We start from the raw sequence: 19,067 nt of genomic DNA, 5'->3' as shown, positions 1-19,067 counted from the left end.
GAATTCATCTGAATTAATTTAAAAACAGCAGAAAATGTAAATTCAACTTAGTCTCATTACAGTATGAGAAATGGCCACAGTATAAAGAGGATTTGTATTCTCACAGGGTGTTTATTTTAACTAATTTATATCATCTCCCAGAGGTGGAGATCTGATGCTCTTGGCAGATCAAGAGGTTTACTATTTCAAATCCCTTTCAGCACACGGGAAAGTAGATGATGTGAATGGATGTTACTTGTCTGAACGTAGTAACAGATCTTGCTGTAGGAAATGGAGTAGAAACACTCACAAGCAGAACTGTTGACTGGTTTTTGGTTTATGCCCACATTAAAGCTGTTGAAAGGGTCATGCGACATCTTCATAGATGATCTGATTCATAAACTCTTTCCTTCAAGTATTTGGGTCTTAGTTTTGGTAGTAGCACTGGCAGCTGGGCAGATTCTCATCCCATTTTTATACACCAGTCTTCACTCTAGGTTTGCTTGAGTTCAGTGGAAATTTGATCTCTACTGTAAAACGTAGCAGGCAAGTTCTGGTATCATGATACCGAATTAATTTTAATACAGTAGACCTTTCTCCAGCTCTGTTAATCTCAGTTCCATTGGCAATAGTGTGAAATGCTCTGCATTTATGTTGGCATTGCTTGTGCACAGTTTACAAATTTTATGGCAAGACTTCTCCTTTCAGTTACTACTAGCTTTGAAACCATTTGGGGCATTTTGGTTTGTGTCTTACCAAAACTGCTGGACTGCAAATTCTGTGTTTTAATGTTCCATCAAGCATAACAACAGAACCGTGCTGAGTGATTGACTTGCTTGGCTGATCTGCCCTTCTGAAGGCCACATACCTGCAGTGATTACTTCTAGGTTTTGCTACCGTCCACTTTTTTTTTTGTATTGGGACAGTATCACTTCAGCAGCTGTTAGATGGCTCAGAGTTGTTAATTTGGACTTGTAGTGATGCTCTCTACAACCTCAGAAGTGTTTTGTCTTCGTTTGTTTCCTCCTTTCCAGATGGGAACTGCATACCTGCAGGATGGGCCTCCTGTCGTTCTGCATTAGCAGCTTTTCTCAGACTAACCGAGAATCATATTTGCAAGAAGAGTTTTTGTATGCCGTGCTGCCCGCACAGATGAGTCAAACAGCCCGTTCATACTCAATAAGCTGATAAAAGCAATTGATCTCATCATGTTCAATTTGTGGGCTTGAGTGACTCCAAAGGTTGATCCCAACACGCAGTCTTAAAACATCTTAAGTGTGGTGGAGGACTTGCCTAGCTCCTCTTCTCTGGGCCATCTTTCACACTCGCAGAAAGCAGAGCAGATGAAGATGGATTTCAAAAACCTTTTCAAAAATCTTTTTTGTGTATAGGTATCAATAACATTAGTGCATCCTTTGAAAATAGCCCTCAGGAGGTTTCTGGGTGATGTTTTCTACTTAGGTTTGGTAGTTGTCTCTGAGTACTTGCTTGGGAGAAAACGAATGCATAAAGAGGAGATTGTGCTTTTCCCCTGCAAAGGGGAATTCCTTCATCATATTTTTCGAGCAGATTCGGGCATGTTGTTCCTTTTGCTTTCATATTGTAAACCTACACATCCTGTCCTCATTCCTATAGTAACGAAAGAGCTTTGCTCGGGAGTGCTGGCTTCTCTTCAGTGGTCTTTGTCTTCACTCCTAGGAAACAGTCTGAATGTGTCAGAGGAGTCCCAGTTCCTCAGAACTGCGTCTGGCCAAGGACCTGACCAAATTGGTCTGTAGTATTTCTCTCATTAAAAGCCTGCTTCTTTCCCCCCACAAAAAACAAAGTCATCTGTGAACAGTAACAAAGGATTAATTGTGGAGACTTGGGACTTGGCAGCAGTGCCTATAAATGAAGTGCTTTTTTGGAAGCTACATTGCCTGTCTTACAGATCAAAAAATAAATGCAAAGTATTTCAGTGTGTATCAGTGGATTAATTCATTTGATTGCCACTTCCCTTCCTCTCCTCTTTGTGGGGAGGGGTGCTCCGGAGATTGCAATTTTAATTGCTTGACCGCGGTTTCTAATTAGTCGTGCACCAAAAGGGCATGGATCAGTAATTAGTACTGAATATAAGGATCTCTGAGGTTGAGCTATAGCATCAAATGGATGGGTTTAGACAACTCTCGACTGAAATTACAGTTTATCAGTAAATTGAGTTATAATAACGAAACCATTAGAATTTTTTCTCAGTCCCTGCATGTTGGTTTTTGTGTTTGCAAAGTACATCCTGGTGGTCTTAAAGAATGTAGCATTATTATATAAATATATATTTAGTATTTGTGTATATACTACAGATACGTATGTATTCTGAAGACATATATATACATGCCTATAGAATAGTTATACATAATTCAAAGTTATATAATGGCGTGCCTTATTTAATTTTATTAAATTTGGGGCGAGGGGGTTAATCCATTAGGTGGTTTCTTTGGCAATATATAAAAACAGTGATCTCTGTAGTCTCTTTCAATAGCTGGATTTGTGCTGTATCCAAAGGGAAATCTAGTGCTTGAGTGTAATGGTCTGAAAACAGAATATTATCCACGTTATTACTTTAATGTCCAATAGTCTGTATCATATTGTTTCTTGTTTTAAAACTTGATGATGGAAGTAAATTGTATAACTTCAGTTATACATTAACGTTGCTGCATTCAAGATTCTCAGATAGTGCAGTGTGGAATAGGAGTATGCCTGTTACACGTACTGGTATCAACTTGTTTTTTACTAGGTGGATTAAGAACTGGTTAATGGACAGACTGCAAAATGTAGATATGTGGGGGGGTCACCATAAAGTGTAGTAGGGTTACTGGTGCATCAATATAAAACAGAGTGTTCTGCAGTATTTGCATCCTGAGTTTAGAGCTAAATAGGAAATAATTGCTGATAAAACTTATGAATCATCTGAGCAGCATGTGCCTTATTTCAGCTAAATTCATAAACTAGACTTTGGTTGTAGACACGTAATTATGGATGTTGATGGGGCAAATGGAAAACTGGCTCTGAAATTTAAATAATACAAAAAATACATAAATGGATCAAGTTCTGCCACCTGTTCCACTCCAATATTCCATTTGTGCATTTATATGTACACATTTGGGGGCTTTTAAAATATGAAGCACATTTGAATATGCAGGAGCCGTAAAGTCTGGTTTGTAAAACCCAGCAGATTTCAGCGTGAATCTAGAAAGCTGTGCTTGTATTTAGTGGGAAGTAGGAATTAACTTGTAGAAAACTACTAAAGTCCTTTTTTTTTTTTTTTTTTACCAGAAAAGCTATTCACTTTATATTTTAATCATCCTGTAGAATTTTGTAGGAAGATGGTGTCGAGCAATTTACCAGTATATTGATGGGCATTTATTCATGTAAGTCTCTGGGGCTGAGCATCTGTCTCATTTTGAGAGTTAGTAGGAACTAGATGCCTGTGAGTTCAGGAGTTGGCAGGAGTTTTCACAGGACATTTTTCCTCAAGGTAGTTTTCTTGGCTTTTGCTGTGTTTGAGACTCAATTTGTGGAAAGAGGGTTGTGTTTCTGCTCTCTCCTCCTGCTCCTGCTTCCTCTTTCACAGGAGTTTCTGAAACAGTGCAGCTGCCAGCCACAAACTCACCAGCGCGTTGCATGGAAACTTGGCTTCTTGGCACATGGAAGGGACGGCTCTTTTCTTCTGCACCCATCTCTGGGGAATTAAATTCGCATTCTGTGTTCTTGCTTAGGTTTAGAGCCAAATTTTTCACTTCAGCTTCCTTCCTCTCCCTGCCCCTCTCTCCTTTCCTTAATGAAAAGATGCTCAGGTCTAATCCATATAGCTGCAGCTGAAAGAGGATGAAAATAGACCAGAGGAAATAGCTACGTTATTGAGACCTGGGCCTTTATTTAGCATCACATTTGCTGGCATGCCGCTGTAACAGAGCTCAAAAGCTGGCTGGATTACTTTTTTCAACAGATTAATTGATAATATCTAATTTTAAAGGGAACAAAATTTTGTTTGCAGTCAAACATGATTTTTACAGCTTCATCTGTTCCTCCCATCTAAGTTAATGACAAAGTCATATTCGTTCAGTGTAAAGAGGAATAGATTCACCACGTCTGTATGTGTTTAGTCTCTCTGTTCCCGAAGGCTATGAGTACATCCAAACTGAGACACCTACTGCTAAAACCAGTATCTCTATGACACTGACTGGAACTGCTTATTTTCAGCATCTTTGAAACTCAGGTAATTTATGGAGTAACCAAGGATGAGCACTGGTGTTGAGAGTTAGGTTTTTAGATAATGGACTCTAGGTAGTTGTCTACAAAAAGATCAAAAAAATCAATCTCAACACCTTTTGCCTTAAATAGTTTCTGTAAGCCTGGTAGAATCCTGTGCCAGCGCTTCCCTGAGCAGGGAAGAAATTAATTTCAAAAACTACTCAGAATACTACGGGGCAAAGAAAGTATGGGTGTTGGGTAGGACAGCATTTCTGATAAATCACAAATTATCCTTCTGACAGACGGATATCTTGTAAAATACCTGAACACAGAAGTCCTTATAATTGAAGTTAAAAAATTTTTTAAAAAGGAGAGAGAGAGCAACAGCAAGCTGTGCACTAAGGTGTTTTAGAGAAAAGATGGCAATAGATGCTCACAGAGCCTGGACTCTAGTTCTGTACAGGCATCTCTCGGTAAAGCTGTGAAGTGCCTTGAAAAAGTGCTGCTGAAATTACTCATCTTATCTGTAGTTTTGTCAGAAACACCGTTTTCTTCTCCATGCCACTGAATACTTCCCTTGCTTTCACTTTGAACTTAAAAACTGCTTTCCCTAATTTAACCTCCTTCACCACACTGCCCTTTTGCAGTTTACCCATCTTTTTGTTACTCAGTCATTCCCAGCTTCTTCAGCTGAGCTAACATGATCTGCACCACTTCCTTGAAATCATCTCTCACAGCATTTTAATAACTTCCCTAAATAAGTTCACGGTGCTTCTGCCCTTTCGGTTCGTGTGGTCGCTGTTTGAGTCATGGGTACAATCAAGTGGCACTGGCCAGTCAGGCAGCCACAGCTGTGTACACTGGATATATACATTTAACCAGGGTGCTTAAATGTGAGGTCTTTACTAAATTGGGCTTCATCGGGTTTGCGAAGGAGAAGGAGACAGTGGCTGGCAGGTTTGCCAAGCACATCAAAAGCAAAAGCAAAAGTGATCTTGATCTATTTTTCCCAGGGAAAATGTTGCAATATTTGCCTGCATAAAGAGGGGAATATAAAGTATGAGTGTAAAAGAGGTATTGATTTTTGCATTCAAGTAAGATCATTTGGGAATCCTACATTCACTTTTCCTATCGATACTGGAAAAAAATGTTGGAAGAGGATGAGAAGAGATCTAATCTGACACCTCCACTCTCACAAAACCCTTGAACTCAATTTTATTTCCCCAAGAGAAGGCTAAGAGGTGAACTGCGTTTTGTTTACTCCATATGTGTATGTACAAGTAGATCAGATAAAACTGCTTCCCAGCAAGCAGAAATAGCTGTCGAGATCAGTGACGGGACACTGACAAGCGTGAACCAGAAGCAAGATGTGAGGCTGCAGCACTTGGAGTATCGCTGGAACATTTTAGATAGGGGAATAATAGATTCACTGTCACTTGGTTGAATGTCTTTCCTAAAGACTTCCCTGTACCTCAGCCAGCTTGCGGCTTCTGTACAAAGGAATTGCTGCATGAGGACTTACAGCCTGTCAAATAGAAGTTCTGTGGCTCTCCTGGCCTTACACTAGCTATATGTTCTTATTTCACCTATTCTGTTCTTTTCCCTTGTTTTACTCATTGCACCCTACTGAGATGGGCAGCAGTCAGATCTCCATCTTCGGTATTTGCACAGCTTCCAGTGCTGTGATGCTGGATGAGTAGAAATAATAAACAGCGCTGAGGGCTGGTAGCAGTTCAAAGAACTCACATGGGATGCAACTACCAAATATCCATTTATTTATTACGTTCCTTTTTCTTTTTCTTTTTTTTTTTTTTCCTATAGTGAAATACATGAGAGAAGCAACCCCCTATGTGAAGAAAGGCTCTCCTGTTTCAGAAATTGGGTGGGAGACGCCTCCCCCCGAGTCTCCCCGCTTGGGTTGTGCCTCTGCTGACCCCCTGTCGCAGCTTTCGCTCTCCATCCACAGAGACAAGAAGACAATACCACTCAAGATGTGCTACGTGACACGCAACATGACAGTGTCGGACCCCGAAAACAGGTGAGCAAAGGATTTGACCAGGACTGGAATTTTGCCGTCGCCTTGGACTGTTATTGATCTTTTCAGCATTGGGGTAGGTGAGGAGGAGCTGGTGATGGGCTCTGACCACACACAGCAACCCAGTGAGGGGCAAGCAAGGACCGGTTTGGGAAAGGCGGGTGGTGGTGTCTGAGCCGTATGGTGCTGGGTTCAGCTTTTGGGTTGTAGTAGAGAAACTCTTCAGTGTGGTAATCCAACATTTTTATTAGAATTAGAATTGCAAGAGTTTGTTTTCATCCTGATTTAGTGTCAGTTTTTGAAGGAAAAGATGCTGTAGACACTAATTGGTTACGTCTTCCGGGCTGGCTTAATCTAATTCCACTAAATTGCATTTTCTCTTCTTTTCTTTTTAAATTAATATTATTTTAAGTATGGCCTGTTTTGTCCATTCAGTTCTGGACACTAAAGTCGAGACTAGGAGACGAGTTCCACTTACAAGGCATTAATGGGGAATTTCTGTGACTTCTTGAATTTTTTCATAACGTTAAAAATAGAATGAGCTTTTAATAGCCCTTATTTATAACATATGTGGAACAGCTGCACCACACCAGCACACTCTCTGATCCCTGCTCTAACAGCTGCTAATAAAAAAGGGACCAGTCAAGTCAGACTGATTCTTCCATCCAAATAATGGCCGTATTGTTTTTCTGCAGTGTGCTGCCTTGCCCAGAAGCTGGGTGTAATCCCTTTGATTCTCAGCACTTACGTATAGGCTTAAATAAAAGTTACATTTTAATTTGCAGAGAAGGATAAGGAGAAGAGGGGAGAGCAGAAGGGGGTTTAGGTAGGATGGGTTCCCCTGTAATCTCTTGCACTGCAATTCAGGAAATTTATCAGTATCTGTGTAATTTTCCTTATTTGTTTTTTTTTATATTTGTCTGACCTTCTTTTAAGGGTTCTCTGCCCCTCCCCCGCCCCCGCTTTATTATTTAGTATTGCTTGACCTTGCTTCTGCTCTTCGCCTCACCAAGTGGTTACCACCATAGTCAGTGATAACTGACTACTGCAGAAGTGTGATTGTAAAACAGCAATTACTTTAGCAGTCCCTTCTCAAGTTTAAATCAAGATGTTTCTTGATATCAGCCGCTTTTCTTTTTCCACGTCTATCTGTATAGTTTAAGATGTTGAGGTTTGACAGCTCTGGCACTAGCTTGAGAGTTTGTCGTTCTCTCTGCCATGGAGAGTATTTTGAAAATATCCATGCAGGTCAAACATTGTTTGAATCAGAACAATGTAACGATGCTTTACACATGTTGGCTTCATTCTTTCACCATTTTTCCCATTGTGGTTTGTTTTTTTTTTTGACTGTAGTGTAGTTCTCAGCTACTGTCCCTCTCCTGGTCTTCCGTTTTGTTTGAAGGCCAGGAGGACCGACTCAGAGGGACACACACTCATTGCTCATGATACTTCTGTGATGGAGCTGACTTTTTCGAAGCGTGCTACAAATGTGTGTGTTCTTAGGTGTTACTAGGAAGTAATGCGTGGGAGAGTCGTGTTGCTTATTATCATGGTTTTCATTTTGTGTTGCTGTCATTTCCTGTGGAAAGAGTGACTTCTGATTTTTACTGTAGTCCAACACAGTGCAGTGTACAGTCTAAGTGGGATTTTTCCATCCAAGCACACAGTACCTCACCCTCATGCTATTTGCAGTGTGACAGTAGCATCCCATCGATTCACATCTTTACCTATTTCAGGGGTTTTTAACAATTCTGAATACTGGAACTGATTTCCCAGTATTGCTATTACAACGCAGTGACCCTTTCCCACTGGAATATATCCCAAGACAGTAATCAGCTTCCACGAAATAATTTGATCTTCGTTCATGGAAGAGCCCAAACCATGTCCTTACATGCTTATGACACTTCTGTTTTACAACCCAGTGACCTGACACACATAGATCGTATAACTGATGGTGTCACTTTGCTGGATGGCTTTAGAAGAGTGCTGCTGGCAGGATGCCAAAGCATATCCTGGCCATAAAAGGGCTCCTTTGGGCTACAGCTGAGCTAATTTTTGTCTAAGACCAAGCATGAAGTTTCCAGTGCGGATGTTTCTCCAGTGCAGGCTGGAGATCACGTCACAGCAGCGTTGTGGGACCAGGCTGAAGTGGTTCAATGTTCAGCGTGAGCAGACACCTGTGTTAAAAGACCCAGGAGGAAATACCTGCTTATTGGCACTGAAACATCTCCAATTCTTAGAAAGCTGGGGTGACATGTAGGTTTAACAGGCACAGCGGAAGTTACACATCTGGTTTTCCCACTAGAGCTGGTAGCCACAGGATTTCTGCTTCTCCTTGAAGACTGGCCCCAGTTAAGAGATTGCTACATCTGTGTCTACTCTCAGTTTGGTGAGCCTCTTATTTCAGAGCAGGGGTGAAGTCTGGTGCTTTTAAATCCAGTGATTCTCAGATGTCTCCTTCACCTGACCTGCCCGTGGGTTCACTCTGAAGGAGGTATGGAGTTGTCTTCCCTGATACCTAATTAAAAAAGCTGTAAGATACCAAGGTTAATACAAACCAATGCCAAACTTAGTGTGTAGGACTTTTTTTTTAATAGTACAAGCATGGCAACAGGAGAAAAGATGGAGAGCGTCTTAGTGGCATCTATGTCATTCTCCTCTAGACACAGGGGCCATTGTTATATTTTAGGCTGGAAGAAACTGGGTTAAAATAATTACTACTTAAATCTGTTGTTTGCCTGCATTTTCACGGATAAGTGTCCTTGGTGGCAGCACTAAAGGTCGATGTCAGACCTCACAGAGGAGCATCCCCTCCCAGTGCAGGTACATGTGGGAATGGTCACAGCTAGTAATACCAATAAGCAATAAATATTACTGCACTATAAAAAGCTTTTAATCGATTTCTGGTGATAATATTAAGGAATAGGAGAAAGAAAAAAAGGGAAATAGGTCTCTGAGGTAAAATTTGTTCTGTTGTTACTTTTAAAGTCTTGGGACATGATACAAAGGTACTTCTGTACACAGCACAGGACACATGACATTCCTGGTAGGAATGAGGCCATGCTGTGCTGCCTGAAAATGTTTTCTCATCTGTTTTTGAAATCACCCTAAAATCCTGCTTGAACTTCATTCAGACAAACCCGGGAATTGTGGGCCTGATCCTGCCAGCCGTTAGTGTGCACAGATCACATTTTTCCAGTGACAGGAGTCCAGAGCAGTGTGATCCTTAGAGGAAACTTCAGCAGTGATCCAGTCTTAAGGATCGAGGTACTCGCCATACCTGCTGGCAGGATTCAGCCCTTTGATGGGAAAGGTTTGCTTTGGGTTTGAAGCTAGGAAAAATGAGCCAAGGACGGATTCCCGGCAGCGTGCTGCCAGCTGCACGCAGTGGCAACGCCACAGCAAGTGCAGGTGTAGTTCAAAGACCACAGCAAGGACACATGGAGAAACAGATGAACTTCCTATATCTATATCTGTTGTCCACGTCAAGGTTGAGCTGAGAATTACAGTCAGAAGATAAAATCATTGAATCATAGAATAATTAGTTTGAAAAAAACCCTTTAAAATCATCAAGTCCAACTCCAAACCTACCGCTACCAGGTCCACCACTAAACCATGTCCCTAAGTGCTACATCTACATGTCTTTTAACTACCTCCAGGGATGGTGATTCAAACACTTCCCTGGGAAGCCTGTTCCGATGCTTAATAACCCTTTCAGTGTAAAAATTTTTCCGAATATCTAATCTAAACCTCCCCTGATGCAACTTGAGGCTGTTGCCTCTCGTCCCATCACTTCTTACTTGGGAGAAGAGACCGACCCCCCCGTGGCTACAACCTCCTTTCAGGCAGTTCTAGAGAGTGATAAGGCTTTCTCCAGGCTAAACAACCCCAGTTCCCTCAGCTGCTCCTCATAAGACTTGTTCTCTAGACCCTTCACCAGCTTCGTTGCCCTTCTTTTGATGCGTTCCAGCAACTCAAAATTCAGTGGGTATGTTTTAAAGGTGGTAGAGGAACCAGTTGGAATCCGGGGCTCTGCGCACTGAGCTGCGGCTGGGAATTACAAGCTTCCTGGGGTGACAGAGGTGTGAGACAGAGACCTGCTTACTCCAAATGCAGCTACAGACTTAAACAGCTTCATTACTTTCATGATTTTTTTTTTTTTTTTGCATTGGGAAGTACTGATTCACTGAAAGAAGAATTTGCAATGTTTATTGCAAAGCTGTTGCTCCCCAAATTGTTTCCTTTTGCACACATTCCTTTTTAAATGTTTTTCTTGCATTCTATAATAACACATCAGTAATGCACAGTAGCGGGGTCAGTGAGACTTAGCATTTTGCGCTGTAATTAGTGTAACATTGATGGAGAAGTTACGTAAGCATGCAATGTCCCTGTGTGATTCTAAAATGAAATTTCAAAATCTTAAATATCTAACAAAATCTGATGAATCCCTATGTCTTCAATTTGTTACAGTAAGTCATAAAAAGAAAAGTTGAAACTTCTTGAAAATAAAAACTGAGTTTCAACCGGATTTAATACAACACAGTAAAAACCAATCCTCGTGCCAAAAAACTTGAGCCATGAATGCTGATAACAAACATAAGAAGTTAACAGAAGAGTGTGAAGATGAAATAAAAAGACAAGCGTCTTTAGAAGTCAGGGTGCTGTGACACTAATACAGGACAGCACTGTCCAAAAATGGACTTCTTGAATGTTTTTCTGATGCATTTTCAGCTGTGAGGCCGATTGATTTTTTATATATGTGATGTCTGGAGTGCTAGTAGAAACTCCGTGCCTTTTCATTAAAACTCTATGAAAGATGACCATGCGTAGTTTGGAACCTGTCAGCACTCCCCGTTTCACTGTTGATCCAAAGCACAACTGTTTTTCTTTAGAAGGACTACAAGACTTGACGCATTCAGACTTGATGTTAGGAAGCATATCTTTACCCAGAGGGTGGTCAAACACTGGAACAGGCTTCCTAGAGAGGTGGTTAATGCCCCAAGCCTGGCAGTGTTTAAGAGGCATTTGGACAATGCTCTTCACAACGTGCTTTAACTTTTGTCAGCCCTGAAGTGGTCAGGCGGTTGGACTAGGTGATCATTGTAGTCCCTTCCACCTGAAATAATCCTGTCCTATCCTATCCTATCCTATCCTGTCCTATCCTATCCTAATTCTGTCCTATTCATAGACATTTAACTCCTACACCTCTTCAAGCTCATGGTGGTGTAATTTAACGGCGACTGACAGGGCAGGGAGGCAAGTATTAGGCAGCGCAGAAGAGTCTGGACGTCTTGTTCATGAAAGCGTGGGCTTGCTCATGCCTCCACCCTGCCCGTTTCCTGCTTGGTAAACAGGACCATGCTTTGATATTGCCAGGCACAAGCAGCCACTGGTATGCAAAGCAAAGGCTGGATTCTCCTTGAAGAGCAGCATGGTTTAGTTGTGCAGCTTTGCAGCCTGGGGTTTTTCCCCACTGACAAGGGAGCAGATCCCCTGAGTCACGTACCTGGTGTGGGGCTCACAGAGGGCAGGGCACTGCTGTGGAGGGTGACCATGGTACCGAGAATGAATTACAGCTGCTCTCATGGAGTGTACGTGCCATTTGTCTTGCTTTTTGCCTCTTAAGAGGTAGTTTGATAACACTGGGTTTAGCCTACAACACTGGTATGGATGGGGTAAGGTACTGGGCGAAGGCTGAGCCCTAGACCCAGGACTAAGAAGGTGATGGACCATTTCCATCACTGTGCTGGCACCACTGCAGCACGCTGGAGCTGTGTCAGCCCTGGGTGGACATCAGCGGTTCTGCGGGCCTTCCTGGGGAGGCGGAAATCTTCCCTTCCGAATGGACAGTACAGATTTATCAGGACTGGCCTCTGGTTTGGGAAGCTTAGGTCTGTTACCATATGTTGTATATGGGCAAAAGACAGAGAAAGGACGTAGGCATGCATGGGGCATAGAACCAAGGCAAAGATACTATAATGGGCGCATTACCAGTATTAAAAATCCCTCTCCACACCCCCTCAAGGAATTTCTGCCTTGCTGTTCGTGCTGTTATTGAGCTGCTCTCTGGCTGTAGACAAAATCTCTGTGAAATGGAGAGATCGTACTTAATTCGCAGTGTTGTTGTGAGATACAGCTTGAGATCCTTGGATGAAAGGCACATAGCACTTAATTATCATTATTGGTACAGACATGTTTTGCTATTTGAACATCAATAAGTCCTTTGAAGAAGTCATTGAACCTGTAAAAGTCAAAGTCCTGATTTGTATCAAGAATTTTTGTTACTGGTTTGTTTTTTTTCCTGGTGGGCTGTGTTTATTATCTGTTTAGATTACTGTTAAACGAGGGAAGAAATCAACAATCCCAACATTAAAGTAAAGCAACTTGAAAGGATGTAATTCAAATCCTGAAAAGAACAAAAACTGTGATAATCAGGGTGAAAATCTGGTTGACTCTCCCCTCACCCTTAAACCACCCTGTTGTGCTAGGCTATGGCAGTGTGCACGGTCTGTTATGGAAGGATGTTCTACCACTCTGAAGGCTTTACATCCTTGCCCGCACAGTGCAGTGAATTTAAGATCAAGGCAAATGTGGGGTTTTAACTGTAGCTCTCAACTATTTTACTGTTATGGATCCAAATCCTCCTTTTGTGTAAAGTTGGATGTTTCTTGTCGTGTTCTTGTTTGTTTATGGTACTGTAACTGCTAATCTGCCCCCCAAATCTGCTCTTTACTGGAAGGGATGAATAAGTAGGCGGCACTTGAGATTTATCTACTGTTCTCTCTTTTCAAGATGAGAGAAGTTAGGTGATTTAGCTAAAAAGGCATTTACATCGTTCCCTTCAATACCCTGAGGGTAGGAGAGGGAAGAAGTTGGAGTGTGGGCAGAAGAGGGAGAGGAGTGGAGTGATGGGATGGATAAATGGCCAAGCAATGGGGAAGACCTCCTCCTTGACACATTAACATGTCCTCTCTAAGAGCTGCATGGCTGTGGGACCCTCCTTGGTAGCTAGGGTCAATGCATTCTGGGCTTGTCAGAGAAGAGACTTGTAAGATTGCATTTCTTCTCTTTTGGGGCAAATGGTTAACTGCTAGAATTAATAATTGGTTCAGGCTGAGCTGTCTGGTAGTCCTCTATTATCTACATCACCTGCTTTTCAGTCAGCTCTGCAATCGCTGATGCATTTTGGAAGCTGCTATCATCTGTCTTGCTAAGGGGCAGTTTTCGAACCCTGTAGGAACTGGAGCTCTGAAGCCTCTAGGCAGAAATGGTGGCTTTTTTATTTTGTTTTTTTCATTATTAGGAATACTTCTTTTCAATCATTTGTGAAAATCTCCACCAGACAAACAGGTCATCAGTCTGGGTCATGTGAACTTACGTCCTAGCTTCAGATTCTTCTCAGCCTTCTTGGAAGACACCTCTGTAGGACTGTCCCTTCTGTAAAGAGGAGTGTTTTGGTCTCTCTTGAGTCAAATCACCAGCTAAGCTTTTTGGAAGAAAAAGCCCTCACCAAACAACCCACAGGCCATTTTCTGCAGAGCAGCCTCACGGGTATTCATTTACATAAACACATCAACAAACTAGGTTGAACTTTGGATGTTCACTTATTTTATTTACTTCAGGCTTAATTTTTGTTCTGTTAAATGATGTTAAAATAACTTTCTAATGTCCTAAGGACCTGCTGTAGTCTCTGGGTGACAGTTTGAGAAGTGAATTGCTGGGGAAATGTGCCAGGATTTGGTGACACAGTGGAAACTGATGACTTTTGCTGAAGGGTATTTGAGATACCAGTGAAGAACTGGATAGTTACGGCATATTGTGACTGACCTTCAATCTGGTGAATCTGGGATTAGTCATGTCTCACTTTCTTGAAAAACAAGTTGCATCCTTTCCCCTGACGTAATGACATAGGGCTTTCTCCCCTCCCCATCCTTCTGGGGTGGACAGGTGAGCTCCTGGCGTCCTTCCCATCTCCAGCACAAATCGAATGGGAATGGGCAAAGCTCCTGCATGCGTTGCTCAAAAAAAGTGTCTGTGCATGCATGCAGATATGTGAGTGCAAATAAAACTTTATGTATGTGTGTGTGTCTATGTGTGAAGGGGACCAAATGTGACCTGACAGGAATAAAATGTGTCACAGTGAGTGGGTGGCAAGGAAGGATGTGTGTGGTGTGGAGGTGGCAGTAACAGAGGCTGGCAGAATGCTTTCAGATGGATTTTTGATTAAAAAACCTTTAACCAAAGTCTTTCTTTTCTGTGAAAATACTTAAATAATGAGTTAATGGAGAAAAAGAAGATATGCTGGTGTGTTTTTGTGTTGTATTTTAGTGTTTTTTTCAGCCACTGCTTCATTTAGGGGAGTTTTGAAAAAGTCAAAGAATTTTCATTTTTCCAACCAGCTTCAGCTGTAGAAGATTGAGATGAGGAATAGAAATAAGAGCAGTGTAACTGGAAATGAATCAGGGGAGGGGGAACAAGAAGAAGAAACTGCCTTAAGAAATGCATGGGGAGAAGGGAGGAGAACAAATGAAGAAAAGGTGATGGACAAAGAAGCCAACCAACAAAGTGAAGCCATGAATCAGGAGAGTGAAAAATGAAGCAGTCTTTACTTAATGAACATTTTTGCAAAAAAGAGAAAAATAAAAGCACTGCAGAGATGGAGGAAGACAAATGCGCCAAGAAATGTGTCACAGACTAAAGGGAGAGTGATGTGAGTGCTGCAGGGCAGGACAGAGAGGGGCAAACAGTTAATCATGTTTTATGTGTATCTGTATGTAAAGGTATGTAAGTGTTGACATCCAGGCTGCCTCTAAATAATGTTGGAGAGCAATTTTAACACCCCGAGATCTGCCAAACAAAGAAAGTTGATATGCAAGGGTTTCAGTTTCCTGTTGTGCTCCTTGTCCCCACAGTCTTTGTGTTACGGCCTGGAGCCAGTGACAACCTCGAGACCCTCTTTCCTGCCTGGCTGTTGTCCTGTGCTCAGTGCTGAGCTTTCCCTCCCTTATCAGTGGGTTTGCAAATTGGATTTCAGTCTTATAGCTCCGATCTGGCCTGACCTGCCGTTAATCAACAAGCGTGATTTTCAGCTGATGTATTCGAAGCTGCTTTCTCCTGCACTTTCTGTAGTCGCTTATATCGCAGCAAATTGCAAATTACAGCCACTACGGGAGCCTTGCGTGATGGGCTGCCGTTGTAGGTGACACAGCTCACTGTTGGTAGGTGCTGTGCTTGGGCTTCAGTGCTTAAGTTTTATGCACAGCCTTTGCTGTTTTAATACCCTGTGGTCACTTCCAGATTTCACATGCATCTCTGCTGATGGAAATTCCTGTTTTCCTGTAGTAGGAATCAGGGAGAGTAAGGAGAGTAATGCTGAAGCTGTTATTTGTTCTCATTGCTTGCATACAGCTCTTCCATTGATCTCTAAATGGGAAGATGAGTTTACTACCAGTAGTGAACGTGCCGGTAGGTGACCTGTGCTGGCTGTCCCTGAAGAGGCCAGCAGCATCTCCAGGAGGCTGGCTCCCAGATGGTGCCCTCTCCCCAGTGCTCAGAGGCCAATAATGAATCCAGAGAGAATTTGTGGGTTTGTTGTCGTGGCTGGTGAACTGTCTGGCTTCTGTTTTGCTTCACTTGGCAACTAATTGGTGATCCCCGGCAATTTTTTGATCATGTAAGAGACATTCAGACAGATACTACTAGATGAGGTGGCCCTGCTGTTTGTCTCTTCCAGTGAGACTTTCTCCCGTGACAGTTCATCAGCAAGACCGAGCTGATCTATCAGCAACCCTGTTCATTTGTCCCCTTTTCATATTAGTCCATGCTCGCGGATCATGTCCCCTTCTTTCCTGTAGGTCCTACTACATACAGTGCTGCCTACCAGCAATGACGACAGCAGTGTTCTTTCTCAGAAGACATCTAATTCTTCTCCAATGATCTCTTATTTATGCAGCAGCATGAGACTCCCCACCCTCGTCTCAATTTGAAGGGGTCATTTACCACCATTAGCAGCGACAGTCAGGTGCTCTTCGCTTAGCCCAGACGCAGCTCCAGCTGCAGAAGGTTTGCTTTGCTGCAGAAGGCGCTTTGAGGTTGGCTGTGGCTTTGCTAGAGATGCAGCTTTTCTGACTGAAACAATTTTTTTTTCCTAGCATTGATACACTTTCCCTCTTGCTGTGAAAGATTTGCATTGGAGAGCTGTGGTCAATGTATTGACCGCACCAATCACATCTTCTGCTTTTAAAGTTTCAGGCAGCATCTTTTAAAGGTTAAAGCAAATTCTTACCATGCCTCTGAAATCATTCCTTTTTTTCCTCCCCAAGTAACTGACCCCACTGCTCCTTGAAACAGCACTTTTACCATTGTTTGATGCTGAATCCCCTGTGAAGAAAGCTGGTCTGTGTATTCCTGTGTTCCAAATATTCAGCACCATTACAACCGGAACGTAAAAGAAAAATTCAAGAAGGAAAAAGATAAGAGATCTTTTGGGCAATGCAGGGAAATAATTTTACTTCTTTGTTAAGAAGTGTCCATAGACATTTAAAAACTATTACATGACTCTCAGAGTTGTTCTGGGTAGAGAGGGCAGTGTGTGATGTGCTCTGCAGATCGGTCAGCATCAGCACACAGAGGTGTGAGCAAGTCCGTTGCAGAACCAAATCCTTTCCTTACTTGCACGTGGCACATCTGATATCCCTTTTATTAAAGCCCAGCTGGTGGTAAATAGAAATGAAATCAACTGTGACAGCTCGTTAGTGATATATACACCCTCTGTTTGGACATCAGTCTAGTCCAGCTCCCAAGAAACAAGTAACTACATTGTCTTTTCCACTGGAAGTTGAAAGTCAGCAGGTGATTGTTAATACAGCGGGTACCGTTGTGACAGTGAGGGGTCCAAGAGACTTTCACATAGAAAAATTCTACTTGATTACTAAACAGCACTGGCTTGGTAAAATGCTTTCACCTCCATTTAGGTGCATCAAATGAAGATGCTTCTTCAGTGTGTGCTGGGGAATTCATTGCAAGCCTAACAGTCTCTCTGCGGAATATTTTCCTTGCAGACTAAAACCCAAAGTTTCCATTGCTTAATTTTAATGTATTTTGTTCCTGGTTCATCTCCTGATGCTGCATGTAGAATTGAAAAAGAACCTTAACAGGGTTTTTAACTTATTTTATAACAAAACCTACAACTATTTAAATGTAATCTCTGGTTGTGTTCCTCAAAATCCCTTCTTATGCTGGAAAGGCTCCTGTGTTTGTACACTCAGAAATCAACAAAATTACTTACCACAGTTTCATGTGCAGACAATGATGGAGGAGATGGAATGAGCAGTTTGGCCCTTGCCCCCTTTTAAGTTTGCAGTCAGTGGCAGAGTGTTTTGTTCCTGGCTATGCCTGTGCAAAATCAAAGTAGCATGATGGACTCAAGTAACTCTCACTCCAGCTTATCATTAACTTCAAGGGATTTACTCCACACTTTAATCAGTCACTGAATGCGTAATCTGACCCGAGAAAAGGCACAAAGTGTAAATCAGTGCCTGATTTGGTCCTAAGCCAATGCCGGTGGGAGAAGTGCTTTCAAGAGATTTGATAAAAGGTATTTCCTAGATAATGAACACTACTACAGAAAGAGGCCTTATCAAATGTGGAATGAGCATGGTCTATCAAACATTTGGTTTCAACTTCTTCTAATCCTCGGCAAAGTAAAAGCTCTGGATGATGCAGCGAGGAAGGGAGTTTTGGCCTCTCGCGTGCAAGGTTACGGCATTTGGAGACATTGGGTTTTGTGTCACCCCCGTGTTCTGCAGGTGGAGAAGGGGAGGCTGGAAGCACTTCTCGGCTCAGTGGGACTCTTTGAGAAGGAGAGAGAAAATTACTCTTTTATTATAACGTCTGCCAAATGATCTCTGAGAAAATGTGATATCATTCATATGCATTGCCAAGCTGGAGAGATGCCGCGCATCTTGGCAGCCATCTAGAGCTAACATATAATTCCTTTGGGTTGGTATGGGCTTTATCAGAAGCAGCTCCATATGCAGTATTTACATAACTGTGGTGGAGTGTGAGAATAAACACAGCTGTGGCATTGCCCTAAATATTTCAATTCAGTGGGGAATTAAGGGAACTTTATCGCTGAACTGCAGATAAACAGAAGTCACTAAGCGGTGGTCAGTTTAGCCAAGGAACAAATCAAAGCTACAATGGCTGGACTGTTGGAAACATTTAAGTGCTTTAGTGTTGGAGTTTACTAAGGTCACTGGTATTTTTTTGCTTTTTTAAAAATATGGAAATGCCATCAGTCAGCTCTTATACAAAAAGCATCATCCAAATGGACTGGTGAATCAAAACAGTGTAGGCTGAAAGGCAGAAACGGGAAGACTTTATAGGGACACAGGGTGCTCCGATTGCAGTCGGAGCCCATGGGTTTCCAGGAAGATTATACGTTTCTGTTAGTATCTTCATCCCAACTGACTGTGGAGATGGGAGTCCTGGATCCTGAGCAGAAATCTGTAAACCCGGTTTCTTAAAGTACCCAGATCTTATAGCAAATAGCCAGTAGCAGAGTTCAGTAAGTTCGTGATTTAGACTTTTGTCCTTGTGGTACGAATAAAAAAGGTGCCCTGCCTAGCAGCTTGCACAGGAACGATGCTTGCAGATGTATTCCTCGGGCTGGACCAGCGGAGTGGATAAAAGGATTCAGCTTCAGACCTGTCAATACAGCATTTATTCCTGTTTTGAACTCACTTTTGAGAAATGTAGCAGTATTGTCCAATCTTCCTGTCACTCAGCAAAGGGAACGAAATAGACTCTGCAGTTGTTAGTGCAT

General features: G+C 42.2%; 1 protein-coding gene across 1 annotated transcript in view; it reads left to right on the top strand.

Annotated features, from left to right (window-relative positions):
• The window catches only part of SNTB1 (syntrophin beta 1), a 117,027-nt gene that overhangs the window by 52,600 nt on the left and 45,360 nt on the right, over positions 1 to 19,067 (top strand). The window contains exon 2 of the mRNA XM_063327474.1: positions 6,028 to 6,244. Within this exon, the coding sequence (XP_063183544.1) occupies positions 6,028 to 6,244 (217 nt within the window). The remainder of the gene's footprint in view (positions 1 to 6,027; positions 6,245 to 19,067) is intronic.

Source organism: Chroicocephalus ridibundus, chromosome 2 (assembly GCF_963924245.1).
Source record: "Chroicocephalus ridibundus chromosome 2, bChrRid1.1, whole genome shotgun sequence".
In the NCBI taxonomy this organism is placed as follows: Eukaryota; Metazoa; Chordata; class Aves; order Charadriiformes; family Laridae; genus Chroicocephalus; species Chroicocephalus ridibundus.
The sequence above is the reverse complement of the archived record's forward strand: the minus strand, read 5'-3'. Positions and strand labels throughout refer to the sequence as shown.